Source organism: Diorhabda sublineata, chromosome 3 (assembly GCF_026230105.1).
Source record: "Diorhabda sublineata isolate icDioSubl1.1 chromosome 3, icDioSubl1.1, whole genome shotgun sequence".
NCBI classification, from domain to species: Eukaryota; Metazoa; Arthropoda; class Insecta; order Coleoptera; family Chrysomelidae; genus Diorhabda; species Diorhabda sublineata.
The window spans coordinates 3,543,568-3,565,820 of record NC_079476.1 but is presented as its reverse complement, the minus strand read 5'-3'; the positions used below and the strand labels follow the sequence as shown (position 1 = coordinate 3,565,820).

The 22,253-nt window shown below is 31.2% G+C and overlaps 2 protein-coding genes across 5 annotated transcripts in view; one reads left to right on the top strand and one right to left on the bottom strand.

The window, feature by feature from the left end:
- The window catches only part of LOC130442167 (uncharacterized oxidoreductase YjmC-like), a 50,976-nt gene extending 36,603 nt beyond the window's left edge, over positions 1–14,373 (bottom strand). Inside the window, exon 1 of one of the 2 annotated variants that reach the window (XM_056776257.1) lies at positions 14,220–14,373. The gene's annotated coding sequence lies outside the window, so the exon portion shown is untranslated. The remainder of the gene's footprint in view (positions 1–14,219) is intronic. The other variant, XM_056776255.1, reaches the window with a different exon arrangement.
- Positions 1–22,253, top strand: part of LOC130442164 (probable beta-hexosaminidase fdl) — a 156,553-nt gene that overhangs the window by 11,933 nt on the left and 122,367 nt on the right. Inside the window, exon 1 of one of the 3 annotated variants that reach the window (XM_056776250.1) lies at positions 9,587–9,940. The exons of the other annotated variants lie outside the window; for them this stretch is intronic. Within the exon in view, the coding sequence (XP_056632228.1) occupies positions 9,905–9,940 (36 nt within the window). The 5' untranslated portion in view covers positions 9,587–9,904. Of the gene's footprint in view, positions 1–9,586; positions 9,941–22,253 lie in introns of those variants that run through there. 3 annotated transcript variants of the gene reach the window in all.

Here is a 22,253-nt window from a genome sequence, read left to right as displayed (position 1 = left end):
ACTAAAATCTAAACAAGAAAAATAACTTGGAGGTATGTGTTGGTACCAAAATTTTGTTTCGAAATATTAGGAAATTAAGTATTTAATCAAATCCTGAAATCATTTCTACACACCGTTGAATAAATAAATGTCGACAGATATTACCATATGATTTTATTAATCGTTTCGTAGGGGAAAGAAGGAAACTTATTTCGGTTGGAGAAAATATTAATGATTTTTTAAAAAACGTGTGGATTGTACCCATTTTGCCTACGATAGAAGAAACCAAAGTCTTTGCCAACCAGTTGGGTATGGAAACCAGAACTTAAATCATACTACAACAGAAATGTAGAAAATAGAACTAATTTCGTTTTAAATATATTTCTTTTCTTTATAATTACAGTAAGCGAGAAAATCCTTATTATTAAGTTATTATTGTTTTTTTTTTGATTTAAGCGTAATGATGATTTTGTTTATGGTCATTATAGTGGGACTGAAGCAATCACACACCAAACTGTACTTACTCTTTATAATATGCATTCCAAGCTTTCGAATTACTACGTATTCATCATCAGGGACATAATCAAACCAGAATTGCGGTAAAATTAAATTTTTATAAAATATTTATGTATTATTGTCATTTTGAAAGTTGTTTTTTGAACATAAGGATTTCAAAATTTTATGAAAAATTTGTTTTATCGCAATTTTCGTTTGATTATATACCTGATGATAAATACACATTTATTCATTTTGGTTCAAGCCTATCCGTAATGAAACGTGAAACCAAACTTAACAAAAAGCTACTATCAGCTGTTCAATGATTTGTCAAATAAAGCATTGTTGCCAGTTCCGTTATAAAATAACTCTCCCACCTCTATGCCGAATGTATTATGTAACTGTTGGAACACTAAAAACACAAGTAATTACTTAGCAGTAGTTTCAGATTTGACGTCAGGTATTCTTTAAAAACATTTTTGTGTCAGTCAAAAATAAGTGCCTGGTAGATTTTTTATTTTCAGTATGTCTGTCGTAAGTTCGCTACTCTATTTAGGCCAGTTCTTAGATTTATCCTATAAACTAATATAAGAAAATATCTCAGGTTTGTTCAAAAATTTGTATCTCAAGAACGACTGGACCCATTTGAGAATTGACGAAAAATAAATAAAAGAAATAAATTTTTTCCATACAGAAAACTCGTGGGTTTGGTAACTGTCTAACATCTAATGTTCCTTCCGTCGATATGGTAAATTCGTATTTAATATAGAACTGAAACTGAAAGTGGAAATACTAGATACTCGATTTTTTACCCCTGGATGCATTAAAAGAGAAAAAACCGGGAGGTTCTATTTACAAAAATAAAAAAATTTGATATTTGTGAAGTTAAACTTTGAACACTTTTTATACACACCCTGTATAAAATGAAAAATTTTTCAGCATAGATTCAAATACGTCTGAGCTTGCTTAGAGCAACCGGATAGAAACTATTTTCATATCTTTAAGGGTATTCTCGTAAAAAAATTATGTATAGGGGTTTGCAACGGTCCAATTTTTTACAAAAAAGTATGCATTTTTCGGAAAAAGTTTTCAGACAAAAAATGTATACAGGAAAAGACTTCCCATAGCGAATTTCTTAGCTTAGCTGCACATTTCTTCAATAGGATTGGTATTCAAGCGGGGCCAGTGGCTTTATTGATGTCCAGGACTTTTGTCTGCCACATGTCTGTGTCTAAATGGCATCGATGAACTAACGCCTGGCAAACTGGATGGATCTATTTGCCACAATGCAAAATTCGTATCGACATGGCATTGAAAAAGATACAAATCTTGATAGATTATGTAAAGAATAATCTAACTTTGGTATAGAATTACTGCTCAGATATTTAGCACAATAAATTAGATCTCGATTTCGTTTAGTTGAATGATAATATCGAGCCTGTTCCCACTGTAATTAATGACTAGATTAACTGACGAGAATCATTGAGAATTTTTTAGACTGGTCTGTATTGTCTGATGTGTTATATTCAGAAAATACTGGTGACGTAAGTCAGGATAAAAATAAATTGTGTGGTCCAAAATATACCAAGTTTTTATTAGAATGAGACGACAGTGAATATAATTAATCAGACAAACTGCGTGCTGCAAATGTGTCCTGTTAAATTTAACATCTAAAAATAATGGGTACAATTTCATAACAGCATCGACTTATTATTACTATTTAAAAAATGGTCAAAGACCAAAAACATTTGTAGAAATTGAATTGGAATATGCTGTGCAGATACAGGGCCGGATTAAGCTAGGGGCTTGGGGGGGCTATAGCCCCGGGCTCCAGGTCCAAGAGGCCCCATCATTTGGAAATCACTTTGTATTTTTTGATGTGTTGATACCACAAATCTAACGTATTGATATTATTTTGTGAATTTTTCCGGGTTTTCGAATTCCTTAAGGGGACCCCGTCATTATTTTAACCCCGGGCCTTATAAATCTTAATCCGGCCCTGTGCAGATATCTCAATTAATAATAACAAATAGTGATTTTCACTTATAATCTTTCTAGAGTTTGAATTATTTCACGCGCTTATTTTTGTTCGATGTTTGGTGACTATTAGGTGGTTTTAAAAGCTTATTAAATTTTTCTTCGTTGAAAAGAAATGTTGCGTTTTGGGGAAGACAGTTTGGAAAGAATTGAGATTATGAAGAAACAAAATATACATTTGAAGAAGAATCATCTAGTAGACCTCGCTAAAATTTCAGAAGATGAAAATTGTATAGAATATAAAAGTTATGAAGGTAGATAACTATTTTATCCTAAGTCAGAAATTTTCATATTTTTTGTGAGTCAGGTCAGATTAAGTTATCAAAGTGAATTAAAACAGATAAGTACTACTCAAGTTTTATGTAGAATAGACAATTAGTCAGAACAAACACATGGCTCGTTACTTTATTTGATGTTAGATGAGCGGACAAGGCAAGAGACATTCTTAACGTTTTTTTTTTTTAAATAAAATAGATTTTGCTGTTGCAATAACATGAAAACATACCCTGCGTTTCTAGTGAATAACATTTTTCCATTGTCCAGTTGAATGGTGGAATTTGAACCGCAGAAGAAATTTGTCAAAAAATGGATGAAACTTCAGAAGCTTTTGGATATTTGAGTACATATCTATGCGGCAGGCGTGCTGATTCAGATAAATATAGAAACATGGGAGCAAGGAGAACGTTTGCATTAGGACTCGAGATTCGAACAACGTTATCAAGACCAATGTATTGAAAACATGATGTGAGACTATATTTGGGGTTTATTTAGTTAAAGTACTTATGAACACAAAAGAAAAAGTGAAAGTGTCATTTTAATTGTACTTTAAATTTATGAATTTGATGATTTCAACTCAAATTTTGTGTCAACGGAGCGATAGAGGCGACAAAATGACCTTATCATGTCAAGACAAGGTTAACAAGGTCATCAGGATAAGCCTAATTCAAATAAATCAATTTACCTACAGGTTTTCCTGACCATGTCCGTATAAAGAACCTCTCAGGTTGAAAATAAAAATATTTCTAATCAGGTTATCCTGACGAAGTCCACACTAGGATCATATTAGGTTGAACCTATTGAAAATAAATTGATTTTTGTTCAGGCAATCCTGGTCATTTCCATGCAAGGAATCTCTAATTTGTTATAACCTTATAAGAAAAAGTCTTTATTTTAGTATCCTGAAGGTCTATAAGGTCTTCCTGTTCATGTTCCTACAAGGAATTTCTCAGGTTTACCTTACTGGAAAAATTATATAATTTGGAGAAGTCAATTCGTCCTGAATATTATATTGATATACTGATTATAACAATTTAAGGCAATCCTGATGAGAACCATGTAAAGTAATCCTGATAAGGATATCATGAGGTAATTCTGATAAGGATTTTATGAGTCCTTTCTGATCAGGACTATATTAGGTAATCCTAAAAGGACCATAATGAGGTAAAGCTTATCAGGACCTTGTAAGTGATCTGCGTTTCATCTTCATTAGATCCTTGTCAGGTTATACTGACCTTTACCTTACCAGGTTGTGGTCATTATCAGTTCCTCACAAAAAAATCGGGAAGATGATCTCAGGGTGCAGGGTACACCCATGGTAACGATGGTATTTTTTTTTAGTGTGACTTATGGGAAAAATAGAATTGAGCATTTGTGAACGATATCTACAATTGAATTTGTGAAAAGAACGATTGAGAATCAGCTCCACAGCAGTCTACTAAATATATGAATCATTGTGTATCATTGTATTTAGGAAATCGAAATGCCATAATTTTCTCAGATTTATATACCCACATTATGTTATATTTTTAATAAATATATGATTAGAAATATTCTGTGCAAATTTTGTTCTTTTAGTGCTTTTTATCATATTGCTTCATCACTTTATTTAAACTAAATATCAATCAATATCATTCGGTTATATACCGTAAGTTTCACTTTTACTTTACCTCGCGTATGATATATGGGTATCGCTCATTTTTACGCACTTTTGAAAGGCGAACTGCCAAAACAACGTCATAGTTACACCCACATATTATGACGGAAACATCAAATGTTTTACAACGTCAACGGTTACCCTCTACTCTAGTAGCGAGATTAGGATCAAAACTTAAAATAAACATACAAGTCGGAACAGTCTAGAAATATTTTTATTGTTTTATTGACGTGTTGATGTACGGTATTAATAAAAAAAGAATAAAACTTCTAGTAGTCGCTTTAGAAATTCTTATTTCTAGTTATCTTATAAATTAATAGTTTCTCCAAATTGGTTCTATCATTTTTCTATTTATTTTCTACATATAGATTGACTCAGTAAAATATTGGTACTTTTGTACAAAATTTATATCCATTTAAGGGATAAGAAGGATGAAACCTTCACAAATATGATGTGTTTTATCATATGGCATTTTAGTGTTAATTTATATCAGGTGAAGTCAGCAATAATAAAAAATTCTGCTTTCTTTATTGTTGTGGAATGAAGAACTCTCCATAAATAGACGAAATGTGTTTTTAAGGGCATTTTTATAAAAAAAACTAATGACATTTTCATACACAATCGTTCGAAAAGAGTTTTTCCAAAACAGCTTTACAATTCCGTCTTCAAACAATTCTGTCACATATACCAAAAACGTCGTGGTTAGCAGCAGGTGTCTTTTCAAATGAAGGAACAGATAGTACTAGACCGGGAAGGAAGTGATGATCCAATTATCCGTACGAGGAAGAAGTTTATTTACAATGAGTCGTTGAATTTTCCGTATTGCATCTACACTGCAAATTAGGGAGCAATGCTTCTTTTCTACATCAAAACACAATCTACATGATTTTGAACTGATAATCTTTCACTTTCCTGGAGATGTCTAATGCAGGAATTCCATAGACTATCATTTTGCTCTATTATAAAGTGAAAGCACACGCTTGGTTTTATAATGCCCTGTATGTTTTTTATATTAGGTGAAGAATAAAAGATTCTGCATTCATTATTGTTGTGGAACGAAAAACTTTTCATAAATAGACGCTGCTTAATGTGTTATTAAGTGCATTTTCATAAAAAAGATAATTTGACATGAACTAATGACATTTTTATATATAATCGTTCGAGAAACGTTTATAAACGTTTATTGTATCCTATGTGTGTTTTCTTTCCTTCCTCTAAGTTTCTCCAGCAATAATAAAACATTTTTCATATCTTCCAATTAGCTTTTCAATTCCGTCTTCAAGCACTTCTGTCACCTATACCAATAACGTCGTTTTGACATCATCGTTGTTACCAGACAGGTGTCTCTTCAAATGAAGGAACAGAGAGTACTAGATCGGGAAGGACGTGATGATCCAGTTATCCGTACAAGCACAGACTTTTCCGTTAAGAAGTTTATTTACAATGAGTCGTTGAGTTTTCCTTATTCCATCTACACCTAAAATTCAGGAGCAACGTTCCTTTTCTACGTCAAAACAGAATCTACATGATTTTGGAATGATAATGTTTTACTTTGTTGTTGTTGTAAAGTGAAAACACACGCTTGGTTTCACAATGTCCTACTTAACACTTCGAAGAACTGTTCAGATAATGATTGTACTTTTTTTTATCAACCTTTTGTACCAAATCGTTAGTACTGACAAACGGGCCACAACTACTTTTTTCTTTGATGTGTTAATCTTTATATCGTCTTATCCACTTCCTAAGCTTTTCATCTGCATAATTGTTTCTTCGTACACTTCACAAATTTCACGATGAATATTGATCTCGTTCAACCCTTTAGCACAAAAAAAACAGATACCACATTGTACTTCAGTGTAGGTTACACTACACCAATGAATAATGTGCGTTATCGAAAATGCGTAATTACGCAGGACTTATTGGTTACTTGGATGTTAACTTCCTATTAGCTAGATTTTTACAGCTCCAAGGCGATATAATATGAGATCTGTATTAAAGATTGTCAATGGAAGCTTTAATTATTTTTCTGTGAAAGACGAATTCTAAGGAAAAACCGTTTATATTCAATGTTTTATATTTGGTTTTAATCATAAATAAAAAAAACAAAAAATGAGTTCAATTTTTTTTAAACAACTTTATTTATTAATTAAACACTTTATAAAAGTATTAACAATTGTTTGATTCTCAATTCAGTGTTTTCAAGCTCTGGCCTCGAGACTCAAATAACTTAAAGAAACAGTCTTAAGTTGTCGCACCACGCACTTAATAACATTATTTCTATTTTCTCAAAGTATCTAGTGATTATTTAAGAAGCTTTTACATTTTCTGATAAATATTTGATAAGAACTACTAAATTTAATTCCATTACTTAAACTATTAAAGATTTTGGATACGAGCTGAACAGGATTATATAAACCTACGTTAGTTCTGTTTTGTAATAGATATAAGTCTGTATTTGACCTTGTATGTACTGTAACTATATGTTTCAATATTTGAATTAAAGTTTGTATTTGATTTTTGCAGGTTATTCGATATTTTATAAACAATTTTACATTGGTCAATAAGGATTCTAATTTAGGTATCCATAGCTCTTCATGTAAAACATTTGTTGGTGTATAATACTTACATAATAATTAAACAAAATTTTCAAAAATTTGTTTTGCAAGACTTGCATTTCATTGAAATTATTTTTCTCATAAGTTCCCCAAATGGCTAATAGATACTACAGATAGGATAGAAAGAAAGCTGAGTAGATTTGGTTAAGAGAAAGATAATTTCTACACCTATAAATGACAAGAATGAGCGGATTTACTTTTTTTTTGTTATTTTATTTATATGAATTTGCCAATGTAAAAATTCGTCTAATATCAATCCCAAATATTTAAGAGTAGCAACTTTTACCAAATGAATCCTTTTAATTTTCAAATCAAAATTGTTTACTAGTTTGTTTTTTTGTTTTGTTTATATACTTGGTTTTATCAATATCTATTTTTGACTTCCTAGAAAACAGCTAACGGCAATATTTATTAAGGTCTTCGTAAATTCGTTCTTCCATTTCGTTTTCATTTTCACCTACGCACACTAATGATGTATCATCTCCAAATGTTTAGCTCTGCACTTTAAAATTAGAAAATTTAAGAATTTAAGTTAAGAATATCTTCTTTTTCATCGGACATAGTCCTACCATCTTAGGTGGTCGGGTTATATTCGGTTTTGCTTCCTTTGCAAGAGCTGACATCGAAAGATTAAAAAGCGACGTCTCTATGAACGCTTGGCCGCCATAAACTAGTTATCCCTTTTCTGACACCTTTTGTTGAAAACTCTTCAAGCCGAAAGGATCGATAGGCCGTGCTTTCGCAGTCCCTATGCGTATTGAACATCGGGATCAAGCCAGATTTTGCTCTACGCGAGGTTTCTATCCTCGGTGAGCTGAACTAGGGACACATGCGTTATTCTTTGACAGATGTACCACAACAGTCAAACTCCCCGCCTGGGAATCGAATCAGGCTGGAGGTAAGTTGACGCACCCGAAACGCCGGACACGAACATCGATCGTTCGCAAAGCACGCCTCGTGTGCGAACAACGCACGCGTTTCGCTTTACCGAGTAAGTAAACGATAAAAGTAGTGATATGTTGCCATCTCTCACTTATGCTACACTTCTCATGTCTCCTTACAATGCCAGACTAGAGTCGAGCTCAACAGGGTCATCCTTCTCCGCTAATTTTTTCATTCCCTTCGCCATCTCACTACATCCTGGATGTCACATATCTCCAGCTTAATTATGGTGTTTCTGCTCTGGTCTCTATCGCGTATTTTATTACTGATCTCACACAGGTCTTGTATATTCTGACTTTGCTCCTGGTAGACATATATTTATTTTATAATTTTAATTTTCGAGTGATATGGAGAATGATCTCTACGGAGAAAAAAAGAAAATATGGAGTTGAGAACACACAACGAATAAAACAGCGATCCAAGGATTGGATCCTGTGGTACTCCGTATTATGTAAATTTGTGTTACATGTGCTATCCGATTTAATATATTGGCTAAGTCCCTTCGAATATGATTCTATAATGAAGAAAACTTCATCAAATGTTTCGCTTAAATCGACTGAGATTGAATCTATAATCTTTTTTTGATCCAAAGCTTTTGTTTTTACAAAATCAATAGTTGCAGACAATGTATGAAATTTATCATAAATTGAGTCATCCTTTTTTTAATTACTTTCTCAAAAATTTTCGATAGAACATTTATAACAGAAATTGGCCTATAGTTAATTATTAAATCTTTGTCTTTACTTACTTCAAGTTCTGCTGAGAAAACACCTGTAGTTAATACAATATTTACTAGTTACTTAAATAACGAGTTCATGTATTAGCTAAATTTAGCGTACTTGGAAATAAACAAATATTCAAATTTGTCTATCTATCTATGTCTATAATATCGATAATAGTCTAGAGATTAAATATTTGTATTGAAAACGTTTATCACTGATCCGTCCATTTTACTGGAAAGATGTCTTCTCAATGAAAATGTTCTCAAAGTTCTTAAATGTTCTCAATATAAAATTTAGGTTAGGTTTTTCGTATTCAGTAAGAATAAATGCATTTTTTAACGAAATCTCGGCAATGTATCCTCTAGAAACTGATGATTGACCACCAACTTCTGGCCCCGAACAATATTTTCACATGAATTAATTATTGAAGATTAAGGTTCAGACATAATAAAAAAAAACATGTTTAATTATTTGTTCTTTTAATTATTCAATAAATAATCAATTTTTATATACACTGCCGACATTTCTATTTTCACAAATATTGAATGTTTGCAAGATATAAAAATTTCAATTTTCAAACCTAAAAAACTATGTGAAGATATTGTTTATTACCAAAAAGATATCGGATACTTTTCAAATGCCCTTTGTAATTAATTTGTCTCCTATTATTTTTAAAACTAATACCCTGTATTTGAACATGCTGTGTAGGTAGCGTATTTGACTATTTCCATTAATTTTAGATTCCGTATTTTCGACTCGTATCTATAATTCTATTTTAATCCATGATCTGGTTGAATCATACCGACCGCGAACATTACATAAACAAACAAAGTGAATCCACAACATTACAATTTGTTTTCTCTATGTCTAACTTGACTTGAATTTTCATCCATAATAGTGTAATGTACTTACGAAGGTTGCCAACTTTAAGAAACATTCAAGTTTTTAAAAATAGATAAATCTTACAGCGCGAATCGCTTAACTCATTTAGAACTAGAGTTTCACTCTTCTGTCTACCGCGTACATAATTTTCATTTATGTGCCAATTAAAAATTAGATCGCCTGATAAAGTTGAAATTATCTCTTGCTTTTTTTCGAGACTCGAGGAACTATATCTGTTCGTGTACGTTCTAAAAGTTTTGTAGATTGTGCTAGTATGTTTCTTGGAAAAATTACTGATTATGTGTGTATTGGGATTAATTATCCTAAAGTTTTATGTAAGTATGACGATAACTATTATGGCAAATACATTAACACGACTTACCTAAACATTAACATTTCTAATTAAAAAAAAATTTACAATTGTGAATTGTTTATATGACGTTTCTAAATTCAAGCAACAAAATTCATTGTTTGCATGATAATATGATGGGGCTTTCCATTCCCTTTCAAGGATGGGCTGCTGTATCGTTTTTAAACAATTATTGAATTATGTTTGATTTATTTAAACAAATATATTTTTACATAATTACATACGTATTTTTTTCAACATACTCTGTACATAGAGATGCTGTTATTGTATAAAATCAAAAAGTACTGTATTCAATATGTATTATCCAGCAAGTGAAAGCGTTCATCATCTAATCGATTTCATGTCCATTTCATAACAAAAATAAAATATTTATTTTTATCAATACAGTACACAGTGTGTTTGTTTCTAATTTTTTGTTAAGAAGGTGTTTTTTTGACAAGTATGGAAATTTGATGTACTTTGGATCCCTTGGCAATTTGTTCTCAAAAAAAATCTCATCGAAGAATCTGTGTCAAATGTTGTCAAAAACATTAAATCTCTTACCAATGAAATCAACTGCGATAAATAGTCATCAAAACGTTTTGATGAAACTTGTTTTTGGAGAGTTTATTGGTAGTACAGCCATTCAAGCTTAAAATCGACAGAAACCTCGCAATTTTAAAGAAGATCTTGAAAATTTGGTATTAAGTTACCCTCCTCTGCAAGCCTGACTTGGTCGAAAAGTGTGTTTTTTATTTTTAAGGGGTAAAAATAACTTACTCCAATAAATTAAAAACTAATCAATTACAGCGGTAATGGGCTATAGTTATATTCAAATATAATAAATTGTTTTGAATCATGATTTTAATATTTTGATATTTTACAACTCACCTACCCTTAAAAACAACCCCTAATAAATAGATTATTTAAAAAATGTAGTGAAAATCATGAATTTAGGATGGTGATTTTTTCTTCTAATATAAGAAATCTGACCCTCAATATTTTTAATAATGCAACTACCAAAAACCACCCCTCGGAATGGAAAAAATTTGCAATTTAGTAAACGGGAGCAATTATAGGGTTCATTATGTTCAAACATGTGAAATAATTGTTGTTTTTTTATAATTTAAGTAATATTTTTATTTTTTATATGTAACTACTGTAAATTCCGAGTACGAAACATTTGACATTGGAATTTTTAATTTTTTACCTCATAAGCTGAGGACGAGGACGAAGTAAAACGATTAGATTTCACATAAAATTGACAGCTGTATTCGATATCCTTTTTTAAAATGAAAATCGTACAGCTCCTCAAAATGGTACTGTATTTCTACCCTGATCTAGAGATGGCAGCAGTTGCTTCAAAAATACCACAGTATTAAAAAGTACACAATCTATACAGCCTAGATTTCAATTTGAAGACACTATCATTATTGAAAAATTACAGACCTTGCTAGATCTCTCCGAAAATAGACAACAATTTCATAATAAATAGTAAATTTTTTGAAAACAAAAAATTTTTTCTATCAATCAACAACGGAGCATTTAATTATGGAAGTATTCTTCTTCTATTATCTATTGATTTTGCACATGTAACTTACATTGCTCTAATATTCCGCTTAGCTAAACTTAACCTAACCTAACCTAACATGTATCTGCTCATTCTGCTCTGCTAACTTCAGTGACATGTTATTTGCACCTTCTCTAAGAGAATAAACAGAAAATCATCGACCCTTGACTACGAGGATGGTCTCAGAAGTACCTGGCCCGATCTAGCCTGTTTTGCAACCATTAATAGTAGATGTTTTCAATGAATTTGTAAATAAGGAAAAAATTTGTCATCATTATATAATATAATACTTTGAAAAGCCTTGGTCCAAAGTATATTAAAGCTGCGAAGACCAGCATCGTAGTGGTCGACCAAATGAGATGATGACTCCAGAAATGTTGAAGAAAATCCACAAAGCGGCATTGGATGATCGTCGTCTGAAAGTGAGGGAGCTTGCGGGCAAAGTAGGCAAAATTTGCACATGAGGAAGCTCTGCGCGAGATGTGTACCGCGTTTGCTCACAATAGAACAAACATAGTTTCGTGAGGATGTTTCCAACGAGTGTTTGGCCATTTCATAACTATGGATGAAACGTGGGTCCACTACTCTCGTCGTCTCGAAACAAAAGAACAAGCAAAGAAGTCAAAGACCGTTCCATCTGCAGGCAAAGTCATGGCGTCGGTTAATTTCCATTAACAATCTTGAAAAAATAAAAACTATCAACGGCGAGTATTATACGAACTTATTGGAAAGTTTGAGTGACGAAATAAAGTCGCATGTGGCTTTGTTTCATTAAGACAGTGCACTAGCTCACATATTCGTTATTGAAATTAATGAATTGAAATTTGAATTGCTACTTCATGCAACCTATACGCCAGTTTTAACCCCTCGGATTATTTTCTGTTCCCAAACTTGAAAGAATGGCTCAGTGATCACAAACTTTCCAATAATGAATAGTTGATTCCAGTGGTTAATGGCTGTTTTGAGGAACTTGACGATTCTTATTATAAAAGGGGTATCGAACTTATTCAACATCACTGAGAGCTGAGTATATGGAGCTGAAAGAAGATTACGTTGAAAATAAACATGATTTCTCCAAAAAATTTTGTGTTTTCTTTATTGGAGCAGGTATTTCTGGGATAATATTGGTGTGGTATCTTTAGACAGGCAGCTGGACGATCTGAGAACGAACGATCTTCGTCAAGTCTCCACTATTAAAATGTTCAAATCGACGCTGTGCCGTTCGTTCATCGATTGTGTCTTTGCCTTCAATTTCTTATATATTCCTTGCTGCTATTGCGCCCAATCTAAATTTTTGTTTCCTACAATATATTAACCGAATTTCATATTGATCGCAATTCATATTACTTACTATAAAAACATCTTTTTATTGATAAACAAAATGACATTGGAAACAATTGAAACTTTCGATGAAATGTTATAGGAAGCTATCAATATTTGCGAATAAACGTTTTTTCTTTGTATTTGTATTATAGTATATTATTATAGTCGTGTTGAAGTATTTAACATTTCCGCTCGTTTGATAATGAATTAGTAAATTGATTGCGTCCTTTACTGCTGAAAAATGAAATCGTGGTAGGGTAAATAAAAGAGATATTTACAGCAGGAGTCTTACAGCTTTCTTTTTCGCATCCCGCGTTTCGTACACCACACACCTAATCTAACCATTCGTTTTCCTGGACAGCTCTGTCTTTCATATTTTGTTCAATTGACGGTATTTATTCTATTGCGTTGAAATATAAATCCATTTTTTTTCAAAATTTTTGTGTTTTCTTTGTTGGGCAAGGTACTTCTACTTAAAAAAATAGAATCAAACACACTACGGTATTGATAAAATCTAGTATTTTCTTTTTGTTTTGTATAGTATTTGGTGATTATCTAAAAATCATCCCCCACCCCCTATCGACTTATGGTTATGGGGGGTGATGAAGAAAAGTGTACTGGACACTAAAAAATTATTCCAGTCGTCGGTCATCCCTTCTTAAAAAATAGAGAGGGCTAAAGAATAAAAATATGACATTTTCGTAATTACGTGTGCAAACAAATTATAAATTTTATTTGAAAATATATAAACAAAAAATAAAGCTAAATAGTGAAAATAATTTATGAAAAATATATGAAATTAATTCAGTGGAATTATAAACTATTATTGTGGTAACCATAAGTATTATTTTATTATAGAAAAATGGAAAATTCAATAAGTATTAATTTATGGGTGAAATAGGGTAAGAAAAGGATCGAGGGGTGTCGCGGGGGTGTTGAAAGAGCACTGAAAGATGTAGTTTTCTTGAGTAGAACCTAACCTAATTTAGATAATTCCCAATATTTTTGCCAACCAACAAAAAACATACGTAATTTGTTAACATCTGTCTTTTTCTGTTTAAATATAGATAAAACTTAGATATTTTAATTCCAGCGTTAAGTTTTACATGAAATTTTTGACCATTTTCAAGAGAAAACCTTGAATTTTCGTAATTATGACGCCATAAAAATTTTGTCATACATTGAATAATTTTTAGACTAGTCTAATCCAAATAAAAGCAGACAAAAAACAATAAAACATTCCCATTAATTTATTTCTAATGACAAACGGAAACCTATTGTTTCCTTTCTAAGAATAGGAATGTTTGCTAAAAATAAAAAAAAACTAGAACTATGTTCTAAACAATGGAAAGTGAGTCAATGTTTTACTAACCTGTAATCTATAAGGTTTCTCCTTAATCTTCTTTCAGTTATAGTTCGACTCAGTTTCACATCAGTCATAATGAGAATTTAACGCGATTAAATGTTCTCATTCAATAACACACTTCCAATTATATAGATGAAAATATGCGTTTCCGGTTAAAACTAGTAAGTGATATCTGTATCAAGTAGTAGTATTCTAAAATTATTATTAGCAATGCATTTCGTAATACATTTTTAATTCACTGAAGTACATAATACATTAGTTCACAATCAAAACATAAACCGTATTTATATTATATTATGTCGTGGTATTTCGTTCTTTTGTAGATTATTGAATCTTAAACGCGCAAATTAGGACAAACTAAAATATATCTAGTACTCAACATTCGACAATCATCAGCGTAGTTAAATCTAAAAAAATTGATAAAACTTAACGAAAAGTATAATCAAGATTTCCAATATTTCACCTAAATAAGAAGGAGCCAACCATAAACTACGTCACGTTAAGGGGGTGGGAGGGTGTGACATTGTCTGGCAATGGGGTGGTCTTAAATTTCGTGACGACACATTTCAAAATCTATTATAATATAAATGTTTTGTGCTGAGATCAGTTTCCATACAACTAAACTTATCCATATCCTTAACAGTTTATTATGGAGTCGCATCTCCGATATGCCCTTCTGGGGTACGTGTACTCAATTTGAGCTAATCTTCAAACTACAAAAGAGAGCTGCTAGATATTTACTCGGACTAAACAACAGAGCTGACTGCAGGGACTTCTTGTAGACAATAGGTCTACAAATTGTGGCAATTTTTTTACAATAAAGCATTTCTCTCTCAATCTCTCAAAACACCAACTATAAACTGTTACTTTACAAAAACCTCAAAAACATATACAACTATATCTTTGTGTAAATATAAGATACGATTCTCTACTGCTACGATAAGAAACATTGAATCATTAGCCTCAATTTTGGGTCCAGTTTCCTTTTTATCATTGGAAGATAAAACACGCGTGCAATTTAAATATTATGTAACATAACATGACGATGATCTTATGGTCTCAGAAGAATAGAAAAACTCATTCCCTTTGTCTATGCAGCTATAGTAATAAAGAAAGATGGTGAAGGGAAACCTGAAACTGCGACACACTCTGGGTCTACATACATATCAATTCGTAGTAGAAAACACTCCTCAACTAATGCAAATACAACAGACTTTTTGAAATGTCTGCTTTTGAAAATCCACGATACGGGCGAGTTATAGTTTCCGCTATACAACATTTTAAAGATTTTTATTTAGATGCTATAAATACTCCGGGAGGAAATGTTTTCAACAGCGTGGAACGACGAATGGCACCTCTTAGATGCGAACTTACTGGTGTTGTATTCAAACATGACACTTCTAGTAATCGAACTATTGATTTAGAGTTAGAAAAGCGAAACTTTGTGAATGCATGCATTGCAATATTTAGAGCCAATCGATCATGTGCCAACAGATACTAGACATTAGTCAGACGTCAAACGGGTACGTAACTTCAGGAAAAGATTAGTCCGAATGTATATTCGCTTCACTATTACTTCAGTTAGCTCCGTATTTTCGAGAGTTGTCACATTTGAAGCAAGTTCCGAATGATGGCTACTATATAAATCCACTAATCAACACAAGCAATTACATAAGAAACACAAGAGGTTTTACCCATCACGAAGTTTCTGCCAGACTCCTTTGTGTAGATGATGACGATGATGCTGGATGATCAGATGAAAAATATGTTGGCACAACTGTTCTTGACATCAACAATCCAAACGAGAACGAAGTGGTTGCTATGCCAGTTGTAAATAATTTAAAGGAGTGGATCCAAAGTCCATGGACTCAAGATTTAGAAGATTAATTAATATAATTCTATTAATGTTATTTATTTTGTTAAATTCCTTAATTAATATAATTAATCGTTTTTTGTTTTGTTAATTGTTTCATTTGATGTTAATTTTATTAGAAAATAAAGTAAATGGATATAAAACTGATTTCACTCGGTAATTTCTAAATGTAAATTTACAAAATATGAACGTCACGCCACCAATAGGGAGGGGAGGAGTATCACAAATGTGACCAGCAATGACAAGGATGGGGGGAGGGGGAAAATCAGAAAATTCGTGTGACGTAATTTATGGATGACCCCTAAGGTGGTAAGCCAAATACTTCGCGTTGTATGAAGGCAGCCGTTCTAGCTTGAGATATATATAATACTTCAAAAACAATTCATGATCGGAAGTTTACGATAACATAACATAAAATTACTACAAATTTCTAATTATTGCGTCTAAATGATTGAAAAGAGGTTATAGTCCAAGCGGCGACCGCCGTGAAAGAGTGGTTAACCAGAATAAGTACTAAAATATATTTTATGAAATTTTGAATATTAGATGAATAATAAGCCATTGGTCTGGCGGTCTTTGACGTGTCCAAATTTTGTTATTTTAATAAAATTTCTAATTTATTTTTTCGTAAAATCGATCTACATAACATAAGTATAATTTTTCAGTTTACGATGGCGTTTTGACTGGATAAATACAGAAATTCAAGTCTGACGTTCTTGTTCTTGACGCAACTGTGTGTCAGACAGTCCCCAACAAACTTATAACAACAACAAATTTTATCTTTTAGTCCTCTTTCAAATAGAATTGGTCTGGCACGTGAATACTTGACCAAAATATTGCCAGACCAAGATTAAGTAAGTTCTTCTCTCCTACTTGTTAAACTCGAGGTTTTTTTGTTTTTGTTTATTGAAATAAGAAAACAGAATCATCTCAAGTACGGCGATTTAATATTAATACCTGAATTACAAACATCTGCAGGTTATCATTTGAAATGTTACCGTAATCTAGTAAAAAAAATCTGTTGTTGACGAATATAATAAATCTTCACAAAAAGTCAATACAAATAAAGATAAATTTGTTAATGTAAGTATATACTGTCTCGATCATTCCACGATTTATTTAAGTGCATTTAATATTCTTAGGCTGAACTAAATACTTCTTCCAATTGAACTGACGTTGTTACCGATTCTGCTGGTTCATCTAAAATCATCTACCATTATCACAATCAGATGAAAATGTTGACAATACTATAAATCAATTAGTAAATTAAATTTATAATTATCTTTTTTCAGTTCGTGAATAGATAAAATTGTAACAGTTCAAAAATATAAAGTATTTGAATGATCGTTAAAAATTTTAGCCGGAGGAAAATACATCATCTAATAGATTAAAACCTGAAATAGAACAAAGTGATAATTCAACTGATGTCTGCATTTTTTGTTCTTCACAAACAAAAAGAGTAGGAAGTAATAGACAAAATTTATCAGTATGTACGACCGAGAAGCTATTAAATAACGTCAAACTTTATGCAAATGCGTTGGATGACTTTGAATTATTGGAGAAGCTCAACAATCGTTCAGTATTTTTCTATCATGCAATTTGTAGATTAAAATACCAAACATAATACAAAAAAACGTTAGATATTTTAACTGAAGAAACAAACTGGCACAAAGTTAGAGAAACACATAAAGACGCATTTGAAGCAATTTCGGAATATATTAAAAAGGAGATAATTAACCAGGAAAAAGTATTTTATTTCTCTGACATATTTAAATTTTACAAAGCACTATTTATTGAAATAGCAGACAAAATTCCAATGATATTAAATTTGACCCATACAAATCTAGTTATTTGTAAGATAAAATTTTAAAATACTACAGAAAACTTTTTTAACCTTTACAAAATTATTTCTCACAATGTTAAGATAGAATTTTGCAAAAAATATTACAAAATCCATCGTTCCTCAAATATGCTTCGAAAATTGTAAAGTTATAAGAAAATCAATATTTGCATAAAGTTTGATGTTATTTAATAGCTTCTTGGTCGTACACACTGATAAATTTTGTCTATTACTTCCTACTCTTTTTGTTTGTGAAAAACAAAAAATGCAGACATCAGTTCAATTATCACTTTGTTCTATTTCAGGTTCTAATGTATTAGATGATGTATTTTGCTCCGGCTAAAATTTTTAACGATCATTCAAATACTTTATATTTTTGAACTGTTAAAATTTTATCTATTCACGAACTGAAAAAAGATAATTATAAATTTAATTTACTAATTGATTTATAGTATTGTCAACATTTTCATCTGATTGTGATAATGGTAGATGATTTTAGATGAACCAGCAGAATCGGTAACAACGTCAGTTCAATTGGAAGAAGTATTTAGTTCAGCCTAAGAATATTAAATGCACTTAAATGAATCGTGGAATGATCGAGACAGTATATACTTACATTAACGAATTTATCTTTATTTGTATTGACTTTTTGTGAAGATTTATTATATTCGTCAACAACAGATTTTTTTTTACTAGATTACGGTAACATTTCAAATGATAACCTGCAGATGTTTGTAATTCAGGTATTAATATTAAATCGCCGTACTTGAAATGATTCTGTTTTCTTATTTCAATAAACAAAAACAAAAAAAAAAACTCGCGTTTAACAAGTAGGAGAGAAGAACTTACTTAATCTTGGTCTGGCAAAATTTTGGTATTCAAGTATTCACGTGCCAGACCAATTCTGTTTGAAAGAGGAATAAAAGATAAAAATTTTGACGTTTAATTTTTTTTATACCTTGTATAGAAAATTTGTTGTTGTTATAAGTTTGTTGGGGACTGTCTGACACACAGTTGCGTCAAGAACAAGAATATCACATTTGAATTTCTGTATTTATCTAGTCAAAACGCCATCTTAAACTGAAAAATTATATTTAAGTTATGTAGATCGATTTTACGAATAAATACATTAGAAATTTTATTAAAATAACAAAATTTGGACACGTCAAAGACCGCCAGACCAATGGTTAATTATTCATCTAATATTCAAAATTTCATAAAATATATTTTAGTACTTATTCTGGTTAACCACCCTTTTAGGGGTAATTTAAATTTATTAAACAAAAAAATATTTTCAGAAATCAGGGTGGTGCGTTATTTTGGACCACGAGTGTATTTATAAAATCGTTTATGTGTGGAAACTCAGCTTTTATTTTTTTTTTTGTTAATTATAAATCATCGTTTGTCTTGTATAAATTATGTGCAAATATTTACCTATTTTAATCACTGTATTCGTTTCATCCATGTAACAACAGATAGAGGAAATGATATCTAGTGAATACGACATCCTCATCGCGTATCGCAAAGCTTCCTTTTTTTATTGTTACTACCATCAGTACATCTATCATAGTGCTTCGATTCTGTTGTACTTATCTATTGTTATATTTTACTCGAATTAATAACTATTTGAACGGATGTTTTGTTAATGCTATTTTTATAGTTATAAAAACGATTATTCGTATATACAGAAAGTGGTTTATGTGATAGTGAATTTGAAAATCATTTTTAGGTAAGTGAACAGATACAGGGGTTGTTTCATTTAGATTTGATAATATGAGTTAGTGAAATATTTTGAGGTGAGGAAAAAAGCGTTAAAGTAGTTGAAATGAAACTATAATTGAATTTATTGTAGAGTTTAGAATTAGGTAAAAACATTATTTATCAAATACCAATGATTATAACTGAAGATAAACTTCATACGGGAACTCACCCATGAGCTCCAAATTTTTCCCATATAATCTATCACGCGCTAGATGATTGTACTTAGAAGGATTGATTGCATCTCGCAAGGTAAAACTTTTTTTTTTTTAAATTTTTTTATAGTTTTCGACCCCCGAAAGTGCTGATATCTTCAGGTGGAGATCAGAATCTTTTCAAACATTCCTCGCATCAATAAATTGATAGTTTCTTTAATTTATTATTTCTTGGAACTTTTATATATGTTTATATTTTTAAATCGACATAATTTCAAGTGTCTGTTATGAAATTAGTTTTTTTTAATAATTTTTGAAAGATAGATAAAAATTTTGACGTTTCGACTACTTTCAGTCTTCATCAAAATATATTCAATCATCTTGTCATTCAATCAGCTTTAGTTAAATATTTTTGTGTAAGAAAATGGGATTATTATCTAAAAAAAAATGCAAAAAGCATAGAAAAAATCTGACAATCCTTAATAAAGGAATTTGCGGAGTTTTTTTGTGTGATAAAAAAAGGACTGCATATTGCATTTTTTAGAGGACGCAATTTTATTTTTCGAACATGTGTGGGGGTCAATAACAGCTCAACCTTTTTCGCGATATCTCAGAAACTATGCGTATTACAGAAACGTACGTGAAGACATAATTTGTTGCAAATTGTTTTGCCTACAAATATGTTTATATAGCTTTTTTTCCTAAATATAAAATTAAAGAAGTTATAAGCAAAAAAGTGAGAATATTTTTTTAAAAAATTTTCTTTTTATCTATACATTTTACAAAAAAATTTTTCAGACCAATATTGTAGATGATATTTAGAAGAAAATTTTTCGGTGTAATTCTAATTTCATTCATTTAAAACGCTGTAACGGCGTTACAAAATTGACCGGGTTCGCCAATGCTCACGAGAATCCAGTCAAAAGGAAATGTTTAACTCTTTTGCCCGCCACCTAGGAGGTAGAGGTAATTCGCGACATCATAATATCACTTATTAGCTAGCTACTCCAATCTACTTTTCCTCCATGGTCTAGGCCGTGGCTCAGAATCTAAATTAACGTCAAATGTGAAAGTTTGAAGAAAGACGTGAGTTACAATTGGAATCATAGTTGGAAGTTCATTCATTTTCTTCCATTAACTTTGACATTTCCATGATGTTGCTGCATGTTTCACCAGAACAATGGAGGCATACTGTAGAGCATTTCAGGCTTGCTTTTCTGCAGCCACACATGCCTCCACAGTTTACTTTACATCTGCAGAAAATTCATTTAATGAGATCGGGGGGTGCCGAAGGCTTCAAAGTTTGGATTGGCATCCAAATGTTTGCATGCTTTTTCCAGCCCCAATCTTCGGGATTTTGATATCTTCCTAGCCACGACTGTACCTGGTGATATACTCGGAGACTGTGACAACGAGCTGCATCTTGTGTTGGAGGTAGCGATGATAAATTAAATGGATTTTTAGTCACTGTCTTGGCAAATCGTTTGTATCAGACCTTTTCTAACTGCTTAACATTAAATTTGGTAAGTTCTATTATAAGCAAAACAGTAATGAATAAGTAAAGTTGTACGAATTTAACGAAATTTTTTTAAGAATATATTTACGATAAAAAAAATCAGAAATAAGTTAAATATTTTGCTTTTACCGAATTCTCATAAGCATTGAAGAACCCGATCAACTTTTAACCGCTGTAACAGCTTTTTGAATGAATGAAATTAAAAAAAAACATAGAGAAAAATTTCTCTGATGTAACATTTCAATGGACTAAATATCAGTAGCGTGGTTAGGTTAGGAAACATTTTTTTTCATCCCCTTTCTTTGCGAGACGTCAAAAATCCTATTATAAGCAAAACAGTAATGAATAAGTAAAGTTGTACGAATTTAACAAAATTTTTTTAAGAATATATTTACGATAAAAAAAATCAGAAATAAGTTAAATATTTCGCTTTTACCGAATTCTCATAAGCATTGAAGAACCCGATCAACTTTTAACCGCTGTAACAGCTTTTTGAATGAATGAAATTAAAAAAAAACATAGAGAAAAATTTCTCTGATGTAACATTTCAATGGACTAAATATCAGTAGCGTGGTTAGGTTAGGAAACATTTTTTTTCATCCCCTTTCTTTGCGAGACGTCAAAAATCCTATTATAAGCAAAACAGTAATGAATAAGTAAAGTTGTACGAATTTAACAAAATTTTTTTAAGAATATATTTACGATAAAAAAAATCAGAAATAAGTTAAATATTTCGCTTTTACCGAATTCTCATAAGCATTGAAGAACCCGATCAACTTTTAACCGCTGTAACAGCTTTTTGAATGAATGAAATTAAAAAAAAAAACATAGAGAAAAATTTCTCTGATGTAACATTTGAATGGACTAAATAGCAGTAGCGTGGTTAGGTTAGGAAACA